General features: G+C 54.5%; 1 protein-coding gene across 6 annotated transcripts in view; it reads left to right on the top strand.

Moving 5' to 3' along the window:
* HIVEP3 (HIVEP zinc finger 3) overlaps positions 1 to 21,362 on the top strand; it is a 419,258-nt gene that overhangs the window by 377,380 nt on the left and 20,516 nt on the right. For all 6 annotated transcript variants that reach the window (XM_024554653.4, XM_045190915.3, XM_024554651.4 and 3 more), the window contains one exon: positions 1,747 to 1,892. In XM_024554653.4, the coding sequence (XP_024410421.2) occupies positions 1,747 to 1,892 (146 nt within the window). The remainder of the gene's footprint in view (positions 1 to 1,746; positions 1,893 to 21,362) is intronic.

Below are 21,362 nucleotides of genomic sequence, written 5' to 3'. Positions count from 1 at the left end.
CATTCTACAGATGAGGGAACTGAGAACCAGAGCATGAGAGAAGGCAAGGTCCCATGGCAAATATTTGGCAAACCCAGACCTGTCTGACTCCAGAAACTCTGTTTTTCTTCTTTTAATCATTTAAGGAAAGAAAACCTTAAAGTAATTCTTCAGACTAGGTGCTTTAACCCAATCAGGCATAAATCTCCCAAACTAAATTCACTTTAGAGACAAATGAACAAAACGGTGTTCTCTAACTTTCCTATAGTCACATCCTCCTCTATCATTTGGGCACTGAATTTGTCCTTAGCTCCGCTGGATATTCTTCGCAGAACTGCTTCCCAAATTTTTTCTGTAAATATTCTTGTCAGTCTACAGACATCCCTAAACGAGATTTCCACTTTCGCAATGAACAGCATTACCGGTTCATGCCCTGGTGTGTCTTACTGGCTGCAGTTACACCCCAGATGCTGTTGTAATTCCATTCGTACTTACAGCTACACTCTACTTTTATCCCACAACCACCTGGGAAGTTAGGGTACTCCACGGCCACTCTGTGAATGAGAAGGCAGAGGACGGAGCAGTTGGGTAGTTTGTACCCGGCTGCACAGTAAGCGGCAGAGCGTGGGTTCCAAACTGGCTCTCACTCCGGAGCCCTCTCAGATGATCCGGACTGCCTCTCCGTTGTATTGACTGCATACTTAAAAGGCCATTTAATAAAAAAGGATTAATTCGGCTTCATTGCGGTTGGCAGTCATTGCTTTGAAATTTGAAATTCTTAAAATGAGCTGAAACCTGCAAACTTTTTCTTGGAATGACGCCAGTTGACTCCCTGGCATGTTCCGTCCCAGCATGCAGTGGCCTGTGTGGTGCTAGAACTCAGGTTCCCAGATTCTCAACCGGCACCTCCTTGTTGGTGGCAGGCACAGGGGGCTGCAATTCTTAGGCTGTCCCAGCATCAGGACACACAGTTGCTTGTCCTGCTGGCCACGAGCAGCAGTGTCTTTGTGACAGTGTCATGAAGTAGGATGAGAATCTTATTCCCAGTGCTGCTGGCTCCAGCCACTAGCCCAGCATCACTGCTCCCTATTCATGGGCGTGCCCACCCCCTGCTGCCATCAGGGGGTCTAAAAGACTCACCCTCATGAAGCCAGCTCTCCCCACGGGGGCCTGTGAAAAGAATTGTTTCCCTCAGACAAACAGCCCAGAGCCAGCGCACCCTCGGGGGGCATGCCCATCAGTGGGCCGGCACAGCCTCCATGTGCCTGGCTCTGGGAGGTCCCATTGGTTGGTGCTCTCAGGAAACCTGCACTCTGCTCTCAGCAGTGCCCTTAACCTGCTGGGTGACCTTGACTCTCTGATCTGTAAAACAGAATTGGACGAGTTAATCTCCACAGGTGGAGTCTTGTTTTCGTGCTGGCCTGACCGGGGAGACCAAGATGAGGACCTGTCCCCAGCAGCTCCCTGACTAGTGCAAAAGAAAGAGCAAACACAGCTGTCATGGGAAGGCCTGGTCTTCCCCTGCAAAAGCCCTGGTCCGAGTCCTAGTTTTGACACCAACTAACCACGTGTCCTTGAAAAAGGCCCTTCACCTCTCAGGGGGTCAGCTTCCTTCTTTCTGTAAAGTAGGGTCACAGCACCTCTCCACAGGGTAGCGTGGAGATGAAGTGAGCCACAATTGAGTGTAAGCATGCAATGCCATTGAAGGCATCGTTCCACTACTGCCATGTAACCAGCAATGATTTTGTCCCTCCTGCGGTGGGCCAGGTTCACCTCCCTTCGCTGGTTTCCCCGGAAGGCCAGAAAGATATAGCTAGAGTGGAGAAGGAAGAAGAGAAGCGAGGGAAGCCGGAGGAGGACACTCCTGCCTCCAAGAGAGGGGAGCCAGCGAGGATCAAAATCTTCGAAGGAGGGTAAGAATCATGTTCGGTTTGCAATGTCTGCTTCCCGCGGAGGAAGAACTCGCACCTGGCCAGCGGGCTGGGATGGGCCCATCTGTGTTCAGATGTGGTGAGCGTCTCAACTGGCAGGGCCATGCCCAGGGACCCTGGGGTTCCAGCTGTGCCTTCCAGCAGACACCACCATTGTGGGATGCACAGGCCACCTCTGTTTCGGAACACCGCGCTCCTCAGTGGGGGCGGGGACACTGGGAGCTGTGGGTGGGCTGGTCTGGGTCTTCATCCATCCCTCACTCCTCAGGCGCTGGCGGGTTTCCAGTCCTGCAGTGGGCTTGATAGCAAGTCTCCCAGGCTCTCTCCAGACTGCCATTTACCTCGGAGTGTGCTCCCCAAAAGTTACCTCTGTCTACCCAAGCAGCCACCTCGGCATGCCTGCTGTCCCACAGGGGACTCACACGCTGCCAACTAGGCTGTTTGCTGGGCCAATAGCCTAGTTGGCATGGGCGAGCTGTTTACACCTGTCTTCGTCCTGACTGGCCGGGGCCCAGGGCTTGTTGGGTGGTAAATACCTACTGCCTCTCATCCCTGGGTTTGCACCTTGGTGCTCGTCTCTGGGAACCTAACAATGTAAACATCTTGGAACTCACGACGGTGGGCCCTCTGGGCTCCAGGGGGCTGCCTTGTCTCAGGTTCACTCTGTGGAAGTTTCGTGCAAGCTGTGTTCTGTGTGGCCCTGTGTTTGCTCCCAGGGACATCGGTGTCAGGTCCCGTGGTGTCTGTCTCAGGGTCCTGTGTCTGTGTCCCCAGTGTTATTAACGCAGCCTTCATCCTTCCCTGTCCTGAAGGATGACAGCACGAAGGAAAGCTGACCTCCCAAGGACGGCAGTCCCCATCCACACAAGCTGTCCCTGGGCCTGCAGTTCCCCAGCCCCTGTGGGTGCCTAACTCACACAGTCAAAGAGGGAGGTGCCGGGCTCCTCTGTAAGGGTGGGGAGAGCAGAGGCCGCCACACGGCCCAAGGCTACCAGTGGGCACCCTGCAGTGGCCCTGAGCAGCAGGGACTGTCTGGAGAAGGGGTGTTTGGAAATGAAACTTGGGGAGTTGGGTGTTCTCAGTGACGGGGAGGGGGTCTGGGATGGCAAATACCCTGAAGTGGCAGGGACACTGTCCCTGGGGGGTAGAAGCCACCTGCTCAGAGTTCTAATAGCAGCTCCGTTGAGAAACACTGGACCGAAGGGTTTTCAAAGTACTGCCTGAGCCCCTTTGCCTGTGGGGGATGGACTGGTTTCCTCCCCTCTATTTGGTTAGAGCGCCCTCGTGTGTCCCTGGGTCCCCATATCATTGGGCCCTTTAAAGGCCACGCAAGAATTCACCAATTGGTGCATCTGGACTTGCCTTCTTCCCTCTTGCTTCAGACTGACCCTGGGGCCCAGGGGGTGCTGGTGTGTGGGACGAAGTTTGCTTCTGCCCTGAGAGGCAGCAGCCTCCAAACGTCTGGTTCCCAGGCGGCTCCCTGCGACCTCGTGCCCCAGGAAGCCTGGGCTCTGGGCTCTGGGAGGGCAGCTGGCAGGGGCCTCTCCCATCCTGGTTGGCTCATAGCTCCAGCTACTGGCTGGAGTCCCGGCCACATGGTCTGCCTTCAGCAACTGAAAGGTGAAAAGTTACGCCTGAGTCCCCTTCTCCTCCTCCTACAGTCTGGGCATCGGTCGCCACTCCTCCCCACCCCACCCTAACCCCATCCAGGTTGTCACTTAGTCCCACTTGCTCTGTTTCAGAATGCCCCTCTCTTTCAAGGTCATTAATCTGTGCCCTTTAAGAGCAGCTCTCCCGCTCGCCTCTGTTCCACTCAGACTGTCTGCTCCGTCTCCAGCTGTTCCCTCACCTGCAGAAGGGGATAATCACACACTGTAGATCATCAGAGGATGCTGTGTGACTCGTCAAAAGGCCGGAGTTCACGGGCATTGGGGAATTTTACCACTATGACATCCATCTCTCCTGTCTCCCTCCAGCACACCTCCCTCCGTTCTGTCCACTGCGAAGAATATCCTTCCACTCTCAACTGGCCACGTCCAGTTTCAGCACTTTGGGGGACTTTGTGGTATCGCCGGTCAGACCCTCCACTCCCGCAGCCCCGCTGTCCTGTCTGGGCCCGAGTGTGCCTCCCAGCCCTGCCTCCAGTGACCCCTTTACATTTATGGTTCACTTGGGGGTCGGCATCACCCCCAGGAGTGTTTGGGAAGGTGGGGGTGAGAGTGTTTTTAGTTATCACATAACAAGGGGCGTGGCTGGCATTTCATGGATGGGGCCGGGCATACAGCCCTCCACACAGCCAACCACAGAGCCACCTGCCTCCCCATCCACACGCCGAAGGTGTCCCGCACTCAGAAACACACAATAAATCCTTCAGTCACGCCCATCTGAGATCACCAGTGTTTCACTGAGGCTCATTATTCCTTTTTCCTTTCTTGCTTTTTTTTTTTTTTTTTAAACACGGCGAGCGTTTATGTTTCAGTCCAGTACATGTTTGACAAGGGTGCGCAGTGGTGTTCTGTTCCCTGGAATCACTGAGAGACCTAGACTGACGGGGGCTGAGAGAAGAAGAAGGGAAAATGGTGAATTGTGCGTGGGGTCCTAAAGCTTCCGTCCCAAAGCTTCTGCTCCATTCGGTGGGCCAGAGCAAGCCACAGGCCTCCCCCACCTCCGAGGGGGTGGGGAAGTGCAGTCCTTCTGTGTGCCAGGGCGACCCCGGGGCGATTTCGTAGAGAGTGCTTACTACTCCAGCAGGTTTCACACACAGCTGCAACTTGTTATTTTTACTCAACAGTGTTTTCAAGACATTTCCATGTTGATCCATATATTATAGATCTAATTCATCGTGATGAGACGCAGAGTGGATGCTGTATGAGTCCAACATCATGAGGCTTTTTATTGCTTGTCAACTACTCACTAGTCCCCTTACTCTTCTTCTTGACCTCCAACCCAGCAATTGATCTACTGAGCAATTCATCGAGGAGCTATTTATTCAGTGCCTTATGGGTGCTCTGTGCCAGGGATGTCATGAGCCTGAGGCATGGACTGCCAGTGTTGAGATGCTTACAGCAGGAAGGGACCCCGCTGGGCTGCAGTAGTCAGGGAGAGCTTCCTGGAGGGGGCGGAGCCAGGCCTGAAAGGCTGGGTGATGCGGAGACAGGGGGAGAGGAAAAGGCGGTTGGTCAGCAGTCTGGGTGTAGTGGAGACTCCCGTGTCTGGCCCTTTGGACTGATTTCTCCTGGCCTTGAGTGATCTCCCTTGTCATTGATCTCCTTGTCACCATGCCAAGGACACTAAATCTGGGTCTCCAGCGAGGACCTCACTTCTGGCTATGGAGCCTTGCTTCTCATGCCTCCTGGGCACCTTTGACTAGGAGACTCAGGGCACCTTAAACTCAGCGTGTGCCGTCCAAGTCTTCCACTTGCCACCAACAGCATCTCCGTCCACATCTAGAGCTCAGACAATGCACCCCGCTCTTTGCACCCAAAGCCTTGCTGTCATCTTGGATGCTTTCTTCTCCCTGATCCTTCCCCTTCCAATGGGTCCCCAAATACTGATGTCCACACAAAGTGGTCCGTGACTCAGATGTGGTTTCTCTTCAGGGCTCTGGCCGCCCTCTCTCTAGGGCCCTGTGTGGGTGCCACTGAGTGTCTTTGATCATGGTTCTGCCTGTCACTCCTCTGCTCCAGTGTCTTCTGCGGCTGCCTTACCTCCAGGATCTGGTGGAAACAGCCCAACCTTCCTGGCCTCGCAGTCTGGCCGGCCCCTGGGGTGCATCCCTTCTGTGCCTGCTGGGGTCCGTCCATTGCCATATCCTACTCAGCCTCCAAGGGGCAGTCATGGACCCTCTCTTCTGACCGACCTCCCAGGTTCTTCCACTCCCCCTAGATTTTTGTGTTACCTTTGGAAGAACACTGGTGCTGAAATCCAGTCCTGTCTCCCCCCACAACACCTCTTGACTTGGATCTGAGGGCCATGCTCTGTGCTCGCCCTGTGTCAATTCCTACTCGTCAGATTGATTTCCCGGTACACACCCTGTCTGCATTCCCCGTCACTTCCACGCCTGGACAAAGCCTGCTTTTTCGGGCAGCCTCTGGGAGTGCCCCTTCAGGAATGTGCTGGCTCTGTCACCCAGCACCTGTGCATTTGCCTTGGTCATTCTACAAGGGCTCCTTTGTTACGGAATGTTGTTTTCACACGTACAAAGTTACATTGTTCATTGAGGGTGATGCTATATTGTCCTAACTCAAGTTCATTTGTTGCAAAGAAAGATGAGCGCTCAGCTTGAAGGGCTGGTATGGAAGAGGAAGAGAGTAAAATTGATAGGAACTGCCTGGCTTCCAAAAGTGGTCATCCAAGTCCAGCTAGGGGGTGCAAGGTGCTGGGTTAGAGACAGGTACGGCAGGCCCAGCTAGGGTGGGGCATACTCAGAAAGGTGGCCACGGGCAGGGGCAGGAGTGGGTTGGGTTTTGAGTGGCAGCCCAGCCTCAACTCAGGACTGGAATACAGGGCAGGGGAAACAGAAGCCCAGATGTGGGCTGGGCCAGTGAGTGTGGGGTGGCGTGACTCAGGGGCAGGGGGCTGCCCAGGATCGCCCCTAAGACCTGCAGCCTTTGGCAGAGAGAGTCTGTGCCAGACCTGCCCACTGCAGGACGCTGGTCTGAGCTGAGGGAGGGCCATCTGTGCTGTTTGCAGAGGGCACTGGACACATCTCTTCTCACCCACCGCACACGCCCAACACGTCTCTGCAGCCACTGCCCCTCTGCGACCCCTTCGGTTCCGCACACCCAAACCTCAAGTTTCCCACCTTCAACACGCTTCTTTGGCAGAGGGCCTACATCACCCCAGAAACTGCTCCTATCCAGGCCAGCAGCGACCTCTGCCCTGCAGAACTCTGAGGTCAGTGCTCACTTCTTCTCTTTCCTGACCTGCCGGCAGCACTGGACACAGGTGGTCCCTGCCCCCTCCCTGTTACTCTCTTGATTTCCAGGGCTGCATCTTTCTTGACCTCCTCCTCCTTTGCCGGTGGCACTTCCTCACGTCTTTGGTGAGTTTACCTCACCTTCTGATCTCTAAACTTCAGGGCCCTCGGGGCCCAGCACCTGGGCCTCCCCTCTTCTCTGTCTAAGGGGACCCTATAGACCATCTATAGGTGGATGACTCCCAGGGTCAGGTCTCCACTGGCCCCCCTCCAGGTGTCCAGGCACCTGGGCGTCCGGTGAGCACAGCACGGCAGATGCTGAAGAACCAGGATGACTCATAGGGCTTTGCTACATTTGTTAAAGAAATTATTTTGAGAGTTTACTTAATTCTATCTTGTTCCACTTGAAGGAGTTATTTTTTAACAGGTGTGTTTTTCTGTCTTGTGCACTTTAAAAGTCGCCGGGCTTATTTTTGTTCAGGTCGAAGAGTTTACACGCTAGGTTTGGCACAGTAAAAATCCATGTTGTTGCACGGTGTGTCTGCAGTTTTAACTGTGAGTGTGTGTGTACGAAATGGCAGCTTGGAGGGAAGTTCTAACTTTGAAAATGTGAAGTCTATTTCTTTTCTAATAACTCTTTTCAAACCTGTTTCTTCTTGGGCTTTGAAACCTACAAGTGTGGTATATTTCTTAATCCCAAATTTCTAAACTTCCACTCCGTCTAGTCCCGTCTCACTGGGTACTTCAGATCAAGGAGGATGCTGAATTTGTGTTTGCTAATCCTTGCTACGTCTGAATACATATCAGGGAAGAAGTTGATGAAATTGTGAGTTAAATAAATAGAGATAAGTTGGAGCTGTGTGGGTCGGTATAAAGACTAAACCCCTCAGGAAGCCACTTAACATCCAAAGTGGAACAAAGCAATGTGTACCACTGAGGGGCTGGTGATGAAAGTTGTGACATGTGTGACAGGCAGAGAAGCCGTGTGCGTCACCACACACTTGCTCAGTGTCTCTTTGTAAGTCTTTAAGTAGCCAAAGGGGGACGTCTTTTGACAGTGAGGAACAAAACATGTATTCCGATTCTGCACAGGCCACTTTATTTGTCCAGATATTCAGCCCCAAAACTATTCTGTCTCACATCCATCAGCAGAACCATTCTTGTCAACCCTTGAACCCTATCCAGAATTTGCCCACTTTTTTCCCCATCTGCTGGGTCAAGCCAAAGGCATCTTGCATCTGGATGACCCCAGGGCCCTCTCATAATCTCCCGCGTCTGTCCTTTTCCACCACGCTGTATTATAACTCAGCAACCAGAGTGACCGTGTTGCAGGTCAACAGACCCTGCCGCTCCTGCTCTGCGCCCTCCCCAGCCCTCGCGCGGCCTGCGTGTGCAGCGTAAGCTCCACTCTGACCTCGGCCCCTGTGCTCCAGCCAGTGGTCTCCTGGCTCCTTGTCAGACAAGTTTCTGCCTCAGGGCCTTTGCACTTGCTGTGCCCTCTGCCGGGAACACGTTTTCCAGGGAGCCCCATGGCTCCCTCATACCCTTCGGTGAGGCCTTTCCAGACCATCCACCCACTTGTACCTTCCTCTGGAATGTCTGGTTCCCCCTGCCCTGCTTTATTTTTTTTTTCATGCATTACTAGTTTGTCTCTATGTCCTCCACCAGAACATGAGCACTAGTGAAAGGGCAGGAATTCTGTTCTGCTCATTGCCATTTCCCCAGTGCTGGGAGCGGTGCCTGGCACCAAGGCAATGCTAAAGGGTGTTTATTAAATAGAGGAGTCTGTTCAACATGATCAGGATTGACTGAGGCCTCAGGGGAGGCAGCAGGTCTCTGAATGCAGCAGCTCTTACAATCCGAGAGCGGGATCGAGGCTCTGGGTCTCAGGAAGGAGCAAGGACCCAGAGTCAGGGCTGAACCAGGCTGGGCAGGACCAACCCGCCCTCCTGGAGTCAGGCGTGGTGTGGGGACTGTGAAGCCAGGTGGTTTCAGTGATGGGGCAAGTGTCAGGGGTCGGGAGCCAAGGTCATTTGCTGTGTCCTAGGGGGCCAGAGAGGAGTGGTCCTGGGCACCAAGCTCAGGATAGGGGCTGTTCTTCTTCCTGGGTGAGTCCAAGCTGCCCGGGTCCTGTCCTGTTACTGAGAGAGACCCAGTCTCTTGCTCTGTCTGTAATTCTTAGGCTTCTCCCCAGAAGTGCCGCCACACTGCTCTGTGCGTGGCCCTGGTGGGCTGGGGAGTGAGTTGTCCAACCCCCATCACATGTGCCCACAGTGGCTTTTGTTCTCTTTCCTTCCCCCCAAATCCTGTCGTTCCATGTCTCCTAGGAAAGATGACCTGGACTTTAGGAAGGGGCTGGCAGTGGGGCAGCAGGGGCGGGATGTGGCAGAGTCCTGGTGAGAGGTTCAGTGGCTTGGAGCAGGGAGATGGCAGAGAAGATGGCGGACAGAACCATAGGGCTTCTGATGGATTGAACATGGAGGGTGAGAAAGAGAGGCGTAGAGTCCAGAATGACTCCCCCTTTTCCGCCTGAGGCAGCAGCCGATGGGTGGAGGCGCCATTTCCTGAGGGATGGGAGAGGAGAGTCAGGAAGAGGTTTGGGGAAGGGGAGACTAAAACTCGGTGGGCGTGTTAATGCCGAGACACCAGCCACGCAGCCGAGGGTTGGATAGATGCATGAGCCTGGCACTCAGAGGACACAGGCCTGAGCTGGAAATCTCCCTTTCATGGATGCATTTGTCAATACGTGGATACTGTTTGGCAGGGGGTGGGGTTTGCTGGATGGGGAGATGGAGAAGAGAGAAAAGACAAGGCCCAGGAAGGTAAAGACAGGCCAGTGTCCATGGGGGTGGCCACATGGGGGTCCCTGATGACCATGACGGAGCTGTTTGGGTGGAGATGGAATCCCGACGGCATGGGTTGAAATGAGCTACGGCAACAGACCATGTAAGCCTCTGGCTCAAGGGGCTGGCTGTTGGGGGGAAGCAGGGAAAACGGGGAGTGCAGGGAGGAGCTGGAAGGAGTGTGAGGTCGAGCAGGCGGGTGTTTAAACCGAGAGATCCTCTTGTGTATGCACAGGCTGCTAGGAGCGGTTTATAGCAGGGGCAGGTGACACCGCTGCCAGGAGGGACAGATGGACAGACGGCAGAGCAGAGGCACAGGGAAGGTGCGAGGGGCGGGGCCAACGCAGGGGAGAAGGGCAGCTCTCCCACAGGAACAGCATGGAAGAGAAGTGCCAGGTGTGATGCAGGCAGAATTGACGGCTGGGCATGAGGCAGGCGGGGTTCTGTCAGCCCAACGCAGGCCTCTTCTCGAGGGTCCAGGCCACCTGTGGGCTGGAGTTCTGCAGCAACACAGACCTGTGAGTGGCTATTTTGAAAACAAGCGCAGGAAATTTCTGTTCCCAGGAAACCACTTCGGTTCTTGGAAACATTATTCCTTTGTAGACATTATCCCCAAATAAAAACATCAGATGTTAAGTAGTCTGGTTAGGTTGACTCTGCACCAACGTAGCATCTTTCTCCTGAGTTCTCAAAGGACTTCCCAGGGAACGCCCACTCCAGACATTAGAGAAAGCTGATTATGTCACTAAGAAACCCAAGTCAGTCAAACAGAAAAAAAAAAGACAACGTGAAAAGCAAAATGGAAAAGAAAAAGACGTATTGATCGTGGGGCAGACTGAGTGTCTGAGTATGCTGGGGCCAGAGTCCCCGGAGCCCTGAGGACTGTCAGGGAAGACCTAAATGCATCCTATTAAAATTTAAAGGAGGATCCATTTCCCCAGCAGGCGCTGGCCCTGGTTCCTGTAGGGGGTCTGAGGCAGCAGGGGGCTCATGTTCAGAGGAGGGAGTGCAGGAAGTGAAGCCCTCACCCCAGCGTGTGCTGGCCCCTGGGAGCCACGGCTGCAGCCAGGGCCTCCCCAAGGCCTCCACTGGGCCTGGATAGCCTGTGCCTGAGTCCCGGCTTCTTCCCACCCTGGGGAGTCAGGCCGGCACCCCGGAGGAGGCTGGCTGGCTTCTCCCTGTCTCTCCTGTGGGGGAAGCAGCTTCATAGAAATCTCTGTCTCTCTCTCTCAGTTTTCATTTTCATAAAAATTACACACGCACAGAGCTGGGCCATCCCATAGTCCCGTACACTTTGCTATGGAGAGCAGCAGTACCCTTTCCCTTTCCGCACACTGCCTCCTCCCCAGCCTCAGGAACAGTGACCTTCATCCCTTGTGGCTGCTCCCCTGGGCTTACCTCCGTGTCTCTAAATAATGTGCCTGGGCTGCTACGACTCAGCTTCTCAGTGTTCCATTAATGAATGACACAAGAGCCGTTCCACCTTCCACATCTGCCCCCTGTTCCCCGTCCCCCCATCCTCTCCTTAGAGTGCTGCCAGATATAACTCACAGCCCAGTCACATCACAACCTGTGGTTCCTTTTTCTTTCCCATACAAGTTTTCCATTTTCACTGTGGATGATAATTGTGTGTGTGTTCTTGGAAAAGCTATTTCTTTATAAAGATTATCTCCCAAGTAAAAGTATCAAATGTGAGCCCTGGCTGGTGTGGCTCAGTGGATTGAGCACTGGCCTGCCAACCAAAGGATCATGGGTTGGATTCCCAGTCAGGGCACATGCCTGGGTTCCGGGCCAGGTCCCCAGTAGGTGGTGCTCAAGAGGCAAACACTCATTGATATTTCTCTCCCTCTCTTTCTCCCACCCTTCCCCTCTCTAAAAATAAATACATAAAATCTTTTTTTAAAAAGTATCAAATGTTAAATAGTCTAGATAGGTTGACTCTCTGTACTAGCCTAGCACCATTCTCCTGAGTGCTCAAAGGACTTCCCCAAAACTAACTTACAGAAAACTACGTGAAGTCAGTTTTCTTACTAGAACCTCCCTGGGTCACCCAGACGGCTCCAGGCTGCACGGGGTCTCCCTCTGCCCTCTGCCTAGCACACAGCTGCCGTCTGGGGGTCTCCACCCCACCCTGGACATCCTTTTACCTCCTATGGTGAGACTCCTCTTTCTGGAAACATATGTCTTCTTCTTCCTCAGTTTACATCCTCATTTTCACTGAGACCGTCCATCAGTATGGACTTCTTGAAAAAGGGTCCCTGAGAGGTTTTTTGGCATTTCATGTGACTGGCAGTGTTGGGAATGCCTTCTGTTTGTCAGTTGAATAAAGTGTAGAATTCCGGGTTGGGAATGATTTTCCGTCAGGTTTTGGAGGCATGGCTCCCTTGTGCTGAGCTCCATGATGCAATCCCTTCCAACCCTGTCCCGTTGCAGGCAGGTGGCCTTTCTGCCCAGGCAGCAGAGAGCCACCGGAAGCTGTAAGCCGGAGTGTGTCTTTGATGGCCAGGCGTGGACAGCAGTTCAGAAGGGAGAGAGTTAAGGGTGAGCTCCAACTCTGTACCTAGGAATCCATTGACAGCAAAAACAAAAACAAAAGAGAAAATGGCACGTGGGCTGCTGAGCAGATGAAGGCCTGGCAGTGAGGCTGAGCATGAGTCCACTGGAATCTTATTAGCAGCAAATCATGGCACACGCACCTTTTCCACCTTGGGGCATCGTTTGAAGTGAGGCCTCCCCTAGGGAGGGAGGTGCCGTGGTGTGATGCCTGGAGCTGGAGACTTGGGCATGTGGCATTTCCTGTCTGGGTCTCTTGTTTCCTCATTCGCTTGGAGGATGTGGAAAAGCACTTGACCTTGGAGTCCAGGCCTGGGTCTGAGGCCTGACTCTGCCATTACTACCTCTGAGACTGGGGCTTTTCCTGAACCTCGGTTTCTCATCTGCCATGTGGTTTAGGCGCACCGTCTCTGATGTGACACATTGCCAGGAACTTGCCAGGCCCTGTCAGCCGATGAGCTATGGCCGCTCTGCACTCAGTATTGGGAGACGTCGCTCAGGAACGGTCCGCAGGAAAGGCCTGGGCAGGGGAGCTGCGCGGGCTATGGCAAGCCCTTGTCTCTCCCTGAGGAGACGCTGGCCTTTTCTAAAGGTCAGAGAACCTAATCCAAGCTCGTTTCTTGGGTGGGAGCCTTTGACAATGTGCCCCAGCCTGAGACGAGATAGCTCGGGGAAGAATAGGAAAGAAGTTCCTTTTGGAGCCCAGAGTCCGGTATTGTGTATTGACTTGTCTGAACACAGGGGAGGGGCTGAGCAAGGTGAAGGAGATAACAGTCTCTAGAGGATCCTCGGGCCCTGCAACTTAGGGTAAAGAGCGAGTTGTTCTTTCCCCATGGTCTGGAGTCTCTTGGATGAGGGTCCCAGCTGTGGTCTGTTCTCCCCGAGCATCAGCGGCTCCTTGCTGTCCACAGGATGAAGGCCCAGCCCACCATATCCTGCCACCTGCGCTTGCCAGCCTCGTCACCTTCAGTCATAGTCTTTGGTGCTCCGGGGGTGCCTTTCCTCAGCCTGGAGGTGCAGGCGCCTCTCGGGACTGTGATGAACGTTGAATAGAGTCAGGCACGTTGAAACACTTGCCTGGAGCTTGGCACGCTCCATCCCACCCCACTGCCAGTCAGAGGGAAGGAGCGGCATCCTTCCCTCCCTGCCCTCTGAGGGGAGCACCTGTCTCAGTCTAGCAATAGAGCGAGACCTGGGTTCAAATCCTGGCTCAGCCACTGATTAGAAAATCACTTAGCCTCTCTGTGGCTGAGGCTTCTCATCTGGAAAATGAGAATGGTAATAGTACCTGTTTATCCAAGTTGGTGAGAAAAAAGAAAACATGTTTGTATGTACCTGGCACAGCACCTGGCGCATAGTAAGCTGGCCTCTTACGCTGCCGTGAGTTGTCAGTATCGACCCTGTGGTCGCCTCTGCTAGTGAAGGGCACGTGCCCAGGTCTCCCCTTTGACGAGCACTTGGTGGCAGAGTGTCGACTCTAAAGCCAGACCACCTGCATGGGAATCCTGGATCCATCCAAGTGATCTGAAATAAGTTACATAACTGCTCTGTGCCTCAGTTTCCTCATCTGTAAGACGGAGACAATAATAATAATCACATCTCAAAGGGTCTTCATGGGGACTAACTAAGCAACTACACGTAAGGAACTTGTAATGCTTGGTGCGTAATAATTACTCAATAAGTATCTACAGTTACTGTTACTATGAAAGAGTCTCTAGAAATCACTTGCTCCAAACTCCTCACTTTGCTAATAAGCAGACCGTTGTCCACAGAAGCATTAACACAGCCCGTTAACCAAAGAAACCAGCCTCTTGACACCGACTCCAAATGTGCCAACAGGCGGAAGGGAGGGAGGGCTGGGTGATAAGTGTGTGTGAGTGTGGTCGACCCCAGGGGGTTCCTTTGGCTCAGGAGGTAGCACAGGATGAACTGGTTGGGGGGAGGGTGCTTAGCCAAGTAGGTTGGAGAGGCCCCCCACTCAAGGTGGCCCAGGCATGGGGAGTTGGAGTCTGACCAGGCAGTGCGCCTGTCATGGCCTTGGCCGGAAGACACACACGCTGAAGAGTTCAGGGGTGATGGGACGTGGTGTTGGCAACTTGCTCTTAAACGTTCAGGAAAAAATAATTTTTTCACTGGATTTTCAGTTTTTCTGTACGTTGGGATTGTTGCAAAATAAAAACTTTAAAAAGAGAGAACCGGTTTGGCTTGGCAGAAAGGGGACAGGGACGCCAGGAACCAAGGACGGAGCTTAAAAGGCACAGATGCTGTCAGGGCGTTTTCTGGACAAGGGGATTTGCCACGGCCAAGAAAGGGAGCTAAAGGCGTCAGACCATAGAAGGAGCGGGGCCTGAACTCCAAGCAGAATTTTGGATCTGCGCAGTGGACAGGTGTCATCTGTCACCAGGGTGGCTTGCCGACCAAAGGACGGCCCAGCTGGCAGGAGAGTTGGGGGAGGCGTGTCCTGGGACCCAGCAGCCAGCAGAAGACAGATTGGGCTGGAGCAGGGCAGCAGGGGCCTGGCATGCCAGGCAGGCAGGCTCCCAGGAACACAGTGGCAGCAGACAGGGCCCAACACGGGAGCCAAAATGAGCCTAAGGCAGCCGGGCTGTGAACGAGGCCTTATGACCCACTGGCGAGTGAGGCTGGCAGACTGGGGCCAGAAGGCAGTCAGCCAGAGGCTGAGCAGAACTTCTGGGAACTGGAGCCAGGAGCAGGCAGGGCACCTCCCCAGGGAAGGTGGCAAAGACAGGAGGCAGCTGGCAGGGGCTGCAAGGGCTAAGGGGGCTTGTCCAGAGGCTGTGCTGTTCCGCCTAGGGCAGGATCTTCAGGGGCAGGGAGGAAAGCGTTTGTCCAGTGGGGCCAGGCTGTGTGCAGGCTGATTCAGAAGGAAGGGTCTCACCCCCTAGCACAGAGGAGGAGGCCAGTTCCCGCAGACCTTCAGAACGTCAGCAGATCTAGCGGTTGGGCTGCCTCAAATCTCTCTCAGAAGTTTCTGGGACTGCTTAGCTTGCAAGCTCAGGACCAGGCTCTGAAGAGCTGTGACTTTCCTGAGGTTTGAGTCCTGTTGCTGGTGGACTCTGTTGACTCTGAATTTTCATCCTCCAGTGAGTGGCCAAACCTTTCCCATGAGAAGGAGGATGCAGCTGGGGACTTGCATCCTCCTCTGTGGTCAGCAGTGGGAGGGAGGAGCCCCCGTGGGGCAGAGTGGGAGGTGGTGGCTTGAATGGGTCTGGACCAAAGGAACCAAGTTGCTCCTGGGCAGCCAGCCACAGGTTGAGCAGTGACCCAGGAGCTCCCATTGGGGCTGGAAGGAGGTGGCAGCGGCATGGACTGGGGCCACCTGTGGTCTCTACCAGCAGGAGGACATTCCCTGCTTGGACTCCCACGGGGTGTTTTCAGGGTCTGGTGCTGGACAGAGCAGAGCAGAGGCCCACGGATGTCGCCGCCCTGCTCCAGGCTCTCTTCTTCCCCCTTGTAGGGCTAATGTGCCTTTTGTCTGCCCCATCCTCCTCAGGGACCCCCAAAGGTCCGCCCGTACCCAAGGCAGGGGAAAGGCTGTTGCAAACACAGTGAGACTTTTTCTGGGGTCCAGAAGAATAGGACATCACGCTTGCTCAAGTCTCACGGAAGTGGAGATGCCCTTCCCCTCCCTTCCCGGGGCCCCCTGCCCAGCACGCCAGGAAGGGCCCTCCCAGCTGGGGACAGCACACCAAGAGCAGCAAGCTGGGCCCCCACAGGCTCCCCGGGTTCAGAGGGGCTCTGGCAGAGGACTCAGCTCCTCCTCTTTCTTCCTTGTCTGATGACGAGACCAAGGTGTTTGGATCAAGCACCAGGGCCCCCCACAAGGCCCAGAGTGAGAGACAGTTGGGGTTCCAGCAGGCTCCCATGGGACCTGGTCATGTTCTCAACACTGTTAACAGGGGGCCTGTGGGACATTGGCTGTCTCCTCTCGAGAGCTCATCGTGTGCATGCACACGCCGTGCTTCGAATGCTGGCTCCTCCTTCCAGGAATCCCTCGCACTCTCTTTCCCTCTCTGGGCACTTGGCTGCTCCCCGCCTGGGCCTGCTTCACGGGCTCTTTGTGTTGGCAGCTACCTGGGCAACAGCCTCCCACAGGCTGTGACGCAAATCATCAGGGTGGGTTTAGGCGGCACCTAGACAGATTTCATTGTCATGTTCTATTTTAATGTCTTAGAGAAGTGTGGCCAACCTGCGATTTTGTGACTGTGCGCCCTGTGGAGGAGGCTGCAGTGGGGCGGGAACCACGGACACGTGCTCAGGCAGGCCTGTCTCTGAGCTCAGAGCTGTGGGTCCCTGAGGTGGGTCGGGAGCACCGCTCCCAGGAGCGTCACTGAAGTCCTTTAAGTAATTCACGAGAATATCACTCCTGGCGGTGGCTTAGAAACTGGAGAGGGAGCGGCAGAGGAAGCTGGCAGGCAGGATAAAGGCAGGACTGGGTGGCGGTCAGGAGCATGGCCTCTGGGACCAGCCAACCAGGGTTTGAGTTCTTGCCCCGCCACCAGCTGGTGGGTGACCTTGGGCAGGTCACAAACCCCTCTGTGCCTCCCTTTCTCGTCTGTAAAGTGGGGAGAGGGACACAGCGAAGGCCAGTTCTGAGAACTGAAGGAGTTGGCGTGGGCACTGTGCTCGGCACAGCACCTGGCTCCTGTGAACCCCAGGAAACGCTTGCTCGTCTGAGTCCTGCAGCCCCACTCCTGGCACCTGCTGGGTGGCTTTGCGTGTGTGGCCGTTGGCCAGGAGGGCGGGGCAGCGCTCAGGAAGCATGTGTGAGGACAGTGTTCGAGCTGAGTCCTGGGATGACAGGCAGTCCGCAAAGACCTGGAGGTGGGGGGAGTTGTTCCAGAGGAATGAACTGGTGAGGGCAAAGTCCTCCTCCTGAGGCTGGAGGAGGAGCAGGGTGCTGGTGAGGCTGTTGTGGAGAAGGAAGTGGGTGTCACTGAGTGGAAGTGGCCAGGCAGGAGGAGGAAGGTGGGTGGGCCAGGAAGGAGCCTGCAGTGGGGTCACAGATGTCAGTGGGGGATGGGGAAGGGCCGCTGTCTCTTTTCTATCAAAAGGAAGAGGCCATATCACGCATCTCATCTTTTCGAGGGAAGAGTGGGAATGAACAAATGAAAATCACTGTACATTGCAAACACTCCTTGCATTTGGGGCTATTTTTAAATCCCTGAAGCCTGGTATTCCTATAACCGCACAGTTGACCCTAAAGTCTGGCTCAGATAGAGCCTTGCTGGCTCCCCAGCACCCTCCCAAGCTCCCCATGTTGATTAGGCCACAGCCACCTCCTCAGGTGCCTCTCTCTGCCCCAAACTGTTGCCTCTGTGCATCCCATGCTTCTCCGCCTCCGTGCCTTTGCTCGTGCTGCTCCCTCCAGGGAGAGCCCTCTCCCCCTCTCCTCCTCTCCAACCCAAGACCCCACTGTCAACCTGTCCTCCACAGCCCTGGTCGAGTGCCCCCCTTCCCTGGAGCTCCCCGACCTTCTCCCACCTGCCACTGCCTGACACACACCACGTCTCCTTCCAAACTCCCAGGACCTGTTGTCCCACCTCACCCTGACACTTATCACTCTATCTGGTTCGGATAATGTCCAGCCTTAGAGTCCACAGGCAGGGGAAATCCATTTAATAAAATCCACATCTGGTTTAAAATATGAAAGTTTAAAAATGTCAAAGTGGGCCAGATCAGCATGATCTTAGGGGTGATGTGGTGCCACTTGCCAGCTGTGTGGCTGAGGGCAAGGCCCTGCACCTCTCTGAGTTTAGTTTCTGCATCTCTGGAGCAGGGACAACTATCTCCACCTCACACGCTGTTGTGAAGCCAGGAGGCTGGAGGACCCTTCAGTGTCTCCCGCCCCTCTCAGCCAGCACACGCAGGTCTGCAGGAAATGTGAGCAGGACCCATTCTCCTGCAGCCGATGAGGGCTGATTCTGCATCTCTGGACCACTTTCCAGCCGCGGGGTTGCCTTCTTGCCGTGGTTGCTCCAAATGGCACTAGACACACTAGACATGCTGTAAATAGCAGTTGTAACACTTTGTCCAGGGCCAGCTGCTGGAGCGTCTCCCACAGGCTTTCTGGAGACACTTCTCTGTTGACTCACTTCTCGACTGGGCACTGGGCCAGATGCAGGGACATGCGTGGGGAGTGAGTGGTCCTCGGTACTGAGGTCACGCCCAGTCACGGCTGCCCCGGCCCTGCTTTGGGAGACAGGAGCCTCAGGTCGTAATCCTGGCTCTGCTGTCAGCACCTGTGTGGCCTTGGGCAAGGCCCTTGCCCTCTCTGGGCTCCAGCCACCTTGTTGACCCTGCAAGGCCGCCAGGCTTCAGAGGATGAACACAGGTGCTCTGATGCCTGGGGCGTCCTTACTGAAAACCTGCCGCTGCGTCTGTTCTGAGAATGGAGCTGGGCCCTCCCGAGGGCTGCTTCTGCTCTGCCTCTGGAGCCCGTCTCCTTCAGCTCCCTGCTCAATGAGGGGGGCACTGCTTGCTTTTCTGTGGGCTGGATTTACTGCTCTCAGGCCCTGAGGGAGCCTTTTCTTAGTACAGATAGGGTGAAAGGAGGTAGTTCCACTCACGCCCTCCATTTAGCGGTGCTTCAGCCCACCTGCCTTCTGCCCAGCAGCCTTTATCCTGCACACTCATAAGGGACCTCTGGCAACTTAACCTCTGGTGGCCACGATGGAGATGCAGCCACCGTTCCCTGGACTGAGTCCTGTCCCATCTGGCAGTCCCCCCACCCTACTGGTACCCTTCATCCCCCATCTGTAGTGACAGTAGCCACTATCTATTGAGGTCTGCTGCGCCTCTGGTACAGAACTAAAAACTAAGCAACTCGCAGCCACTGGCCCACCAGCACTGGTCAGGCGCCTAGTGTATACACATATTTCATCAGCTATTTCTGTAGACGGCCTTGGGCATCGCCCCCTCCTGCTGCCGCTGCGCACAGCCCAGAGGGGTGCTTCTGGAGCACAGACCTACCCAAACACCTTCCCCATCCCCCACCGCTGACAAGACACAGGCTGGGCTTTTGGGCTGGCATCTGAGGCTCTTCTAGGTCAGGCTCCACTTGACCTTCCAACCTCAATTCCTGCTACTTGTCATGTAGAATTGAGCCAGGGCTTCCACAATATAATTCCTGTATAAAGTGCCTACACAGAATAAGCACCCAACAAATGGTACCTGTTTCTTTTTCCATGATCAAAAATTACACTGACCTTGGCTTGTGTTCTTTTTAGTGGTTTTTAGTAAAGAAGAAGACATGTAATTCAATCTGCAGGATCTGGTCACTTCCCTATTCTGGGACTGCTTCCTGCCTGGGAACAAGGAGGTGAGGCTGGAAGCACACTGGAGAGAGGAGGCCGTGGTCCTACTTCAGGCTGGACTGGCTCCGGCCCCACCTGAGGGCCTCTGGCTGCTGTGGCATCCGAGACCATCTGGGGAGGAATCAGGAATCCATCCTGAGTGGAATTGTTTGAGCACGTGGAAATGTTGGGTCTAGAGGAAAGGAATCTTGGGTAGTGTGGCATCCATCGTTGGAGAGGTCACGTGGAAGAGGCATCGCACTGGCCAGAGCTCAGACCACGGTGGGAACACAGACTGACGACTTTAGCCTAATAGTCGAGAGCTGTCTCAAGGGGGAAGGAGCAACCTGGGAAACTCTGAGACCCTGGTTCCAGGATCTGAGTAAAAACGACCAACTCAGAGGATGCACGAAGCCCCACCCACTCTGGAAGTCAGACATTTTAAGGAGTTTCCAAGCATGAATGTTCTTTAACAGTAATATTCAAATTGTTTTTAAATTCACAGAACTCTCTTTTACAAAGTTAAGTTTACATCAGTGCCTACTCTGAAAAAAAAATGACTCACTAAGAGGGTGGGGCCAGGGAGGGGCCCAGATCCCTGCTGCTCAGCCTCCCACCTCTCTGCTTCCAAGCATGAGCTGAAGTTATGGTTCGAGAACCGGCAGGGCCCCCTGAAGGCTGGAGCAACTCCCTGTAACGTGCACATTTAAGGAGTCCACTCCTCTTTGGCAACTTCACCTCTCTGAACACGAGAGACCCAGCTCCCTCCCAACCTCCCTGAGTGGCCAGAAGCAGGGCCCTGGCTGCATTCCTCTGACCCGAGCTTGCTTCATTCACCCCAGGCCTAGTGCCTGCTTGGCGGTCCTTAAGAGTCTGCCTTTGGCCATTCACTCCACAGCATCTGCACTTGCAGTACCAATTTCTTTAGAATAAAAGGCACCTCCTAGTTTTAGAGTTGTGCTAGGTCTCAGACTGTGAGCAGTGCTGTTCTCCTAGAATAAAAAATCACAACAGAAAAACCGAGGAAATGGCCCAAACGGCACAAATGCAAGCCTGCAAAATGGACAAGGGGCGAGCCACAGTGGGGATGGTGGGGGAGGTATAAAAGAAGGTCCTTGACCTCTTGCGTCTGTGACCTCTTTCCTCCAGCCCTCACAGGTGAGGGCCAACTCACCCTCAGAGACCTGGATGAGAGGCATCGCCTCCCCTGACTGTCCAGGGCACTTGGTGCATTGTCTCCTTTACCGTTTCTCTCTGTTTCACGGTCTTCAAAGTACCTGTTACTCATGCTTGGTCAGGACCTTATTTAGTTGTAGTTCTAACCTTGGCCCAGCCCCAGGCTCAGACTAGGCCTTAGTAAGTGTTGTTGCGTAAATACACAGAAAACTGCTTAAAATAGACACGCCACTGGTGGGCTGGGCGCCTGTGCTGGTATTACCCGTGTGCCGTGGAATTCCTGGCACGGCCGGCCTGTGCCTGGGCTACAGGTTAAATGCCCCCATCCCGGATGTTGGGACATGGTATGATTCTGTAGAATCCTGATGAAAGGAGAATCTGGGGTGTGCCCAGACCCCAGTGTGAATGTCCCCTGAGACCCGCAGCTCAGCCTCCCTGGTTCAGTTTTCACCAAGAGAGACGTGTTCCCCCTACTTCTTAACAACTGAGTATTTTTAGCAAATGTACAGCTCAGTCAGCTGTGCCAGCTAGCCCTTGCTTCTCTCCCCATAGACGCCCCTTCCTTTTCAAGCTTCACCAAGAAAGCAGCCATCCCTGCGGACAAGCTGACGGGCTCGCTGTGGCCGGACCTCCCAGGGCGCAGCGG

Source organism: Desmodus rotundus, chromosome 3, assembly GCF_022682495.2.
Source record: "Desmodus rotundus isolate HL8 chromosome 3, HLdesRot8A.1, whole genome shotgun sequence".
Lineage (NCBI taxonomy): Eukaryota > Metazoa > Chordata > Mammalia > Chiroptera > Phyllostomidae > Desmodus > Desmodus rotundus.
This window is presented reverse-complemented; position numbering and strand designations above follow the sequence as displayed.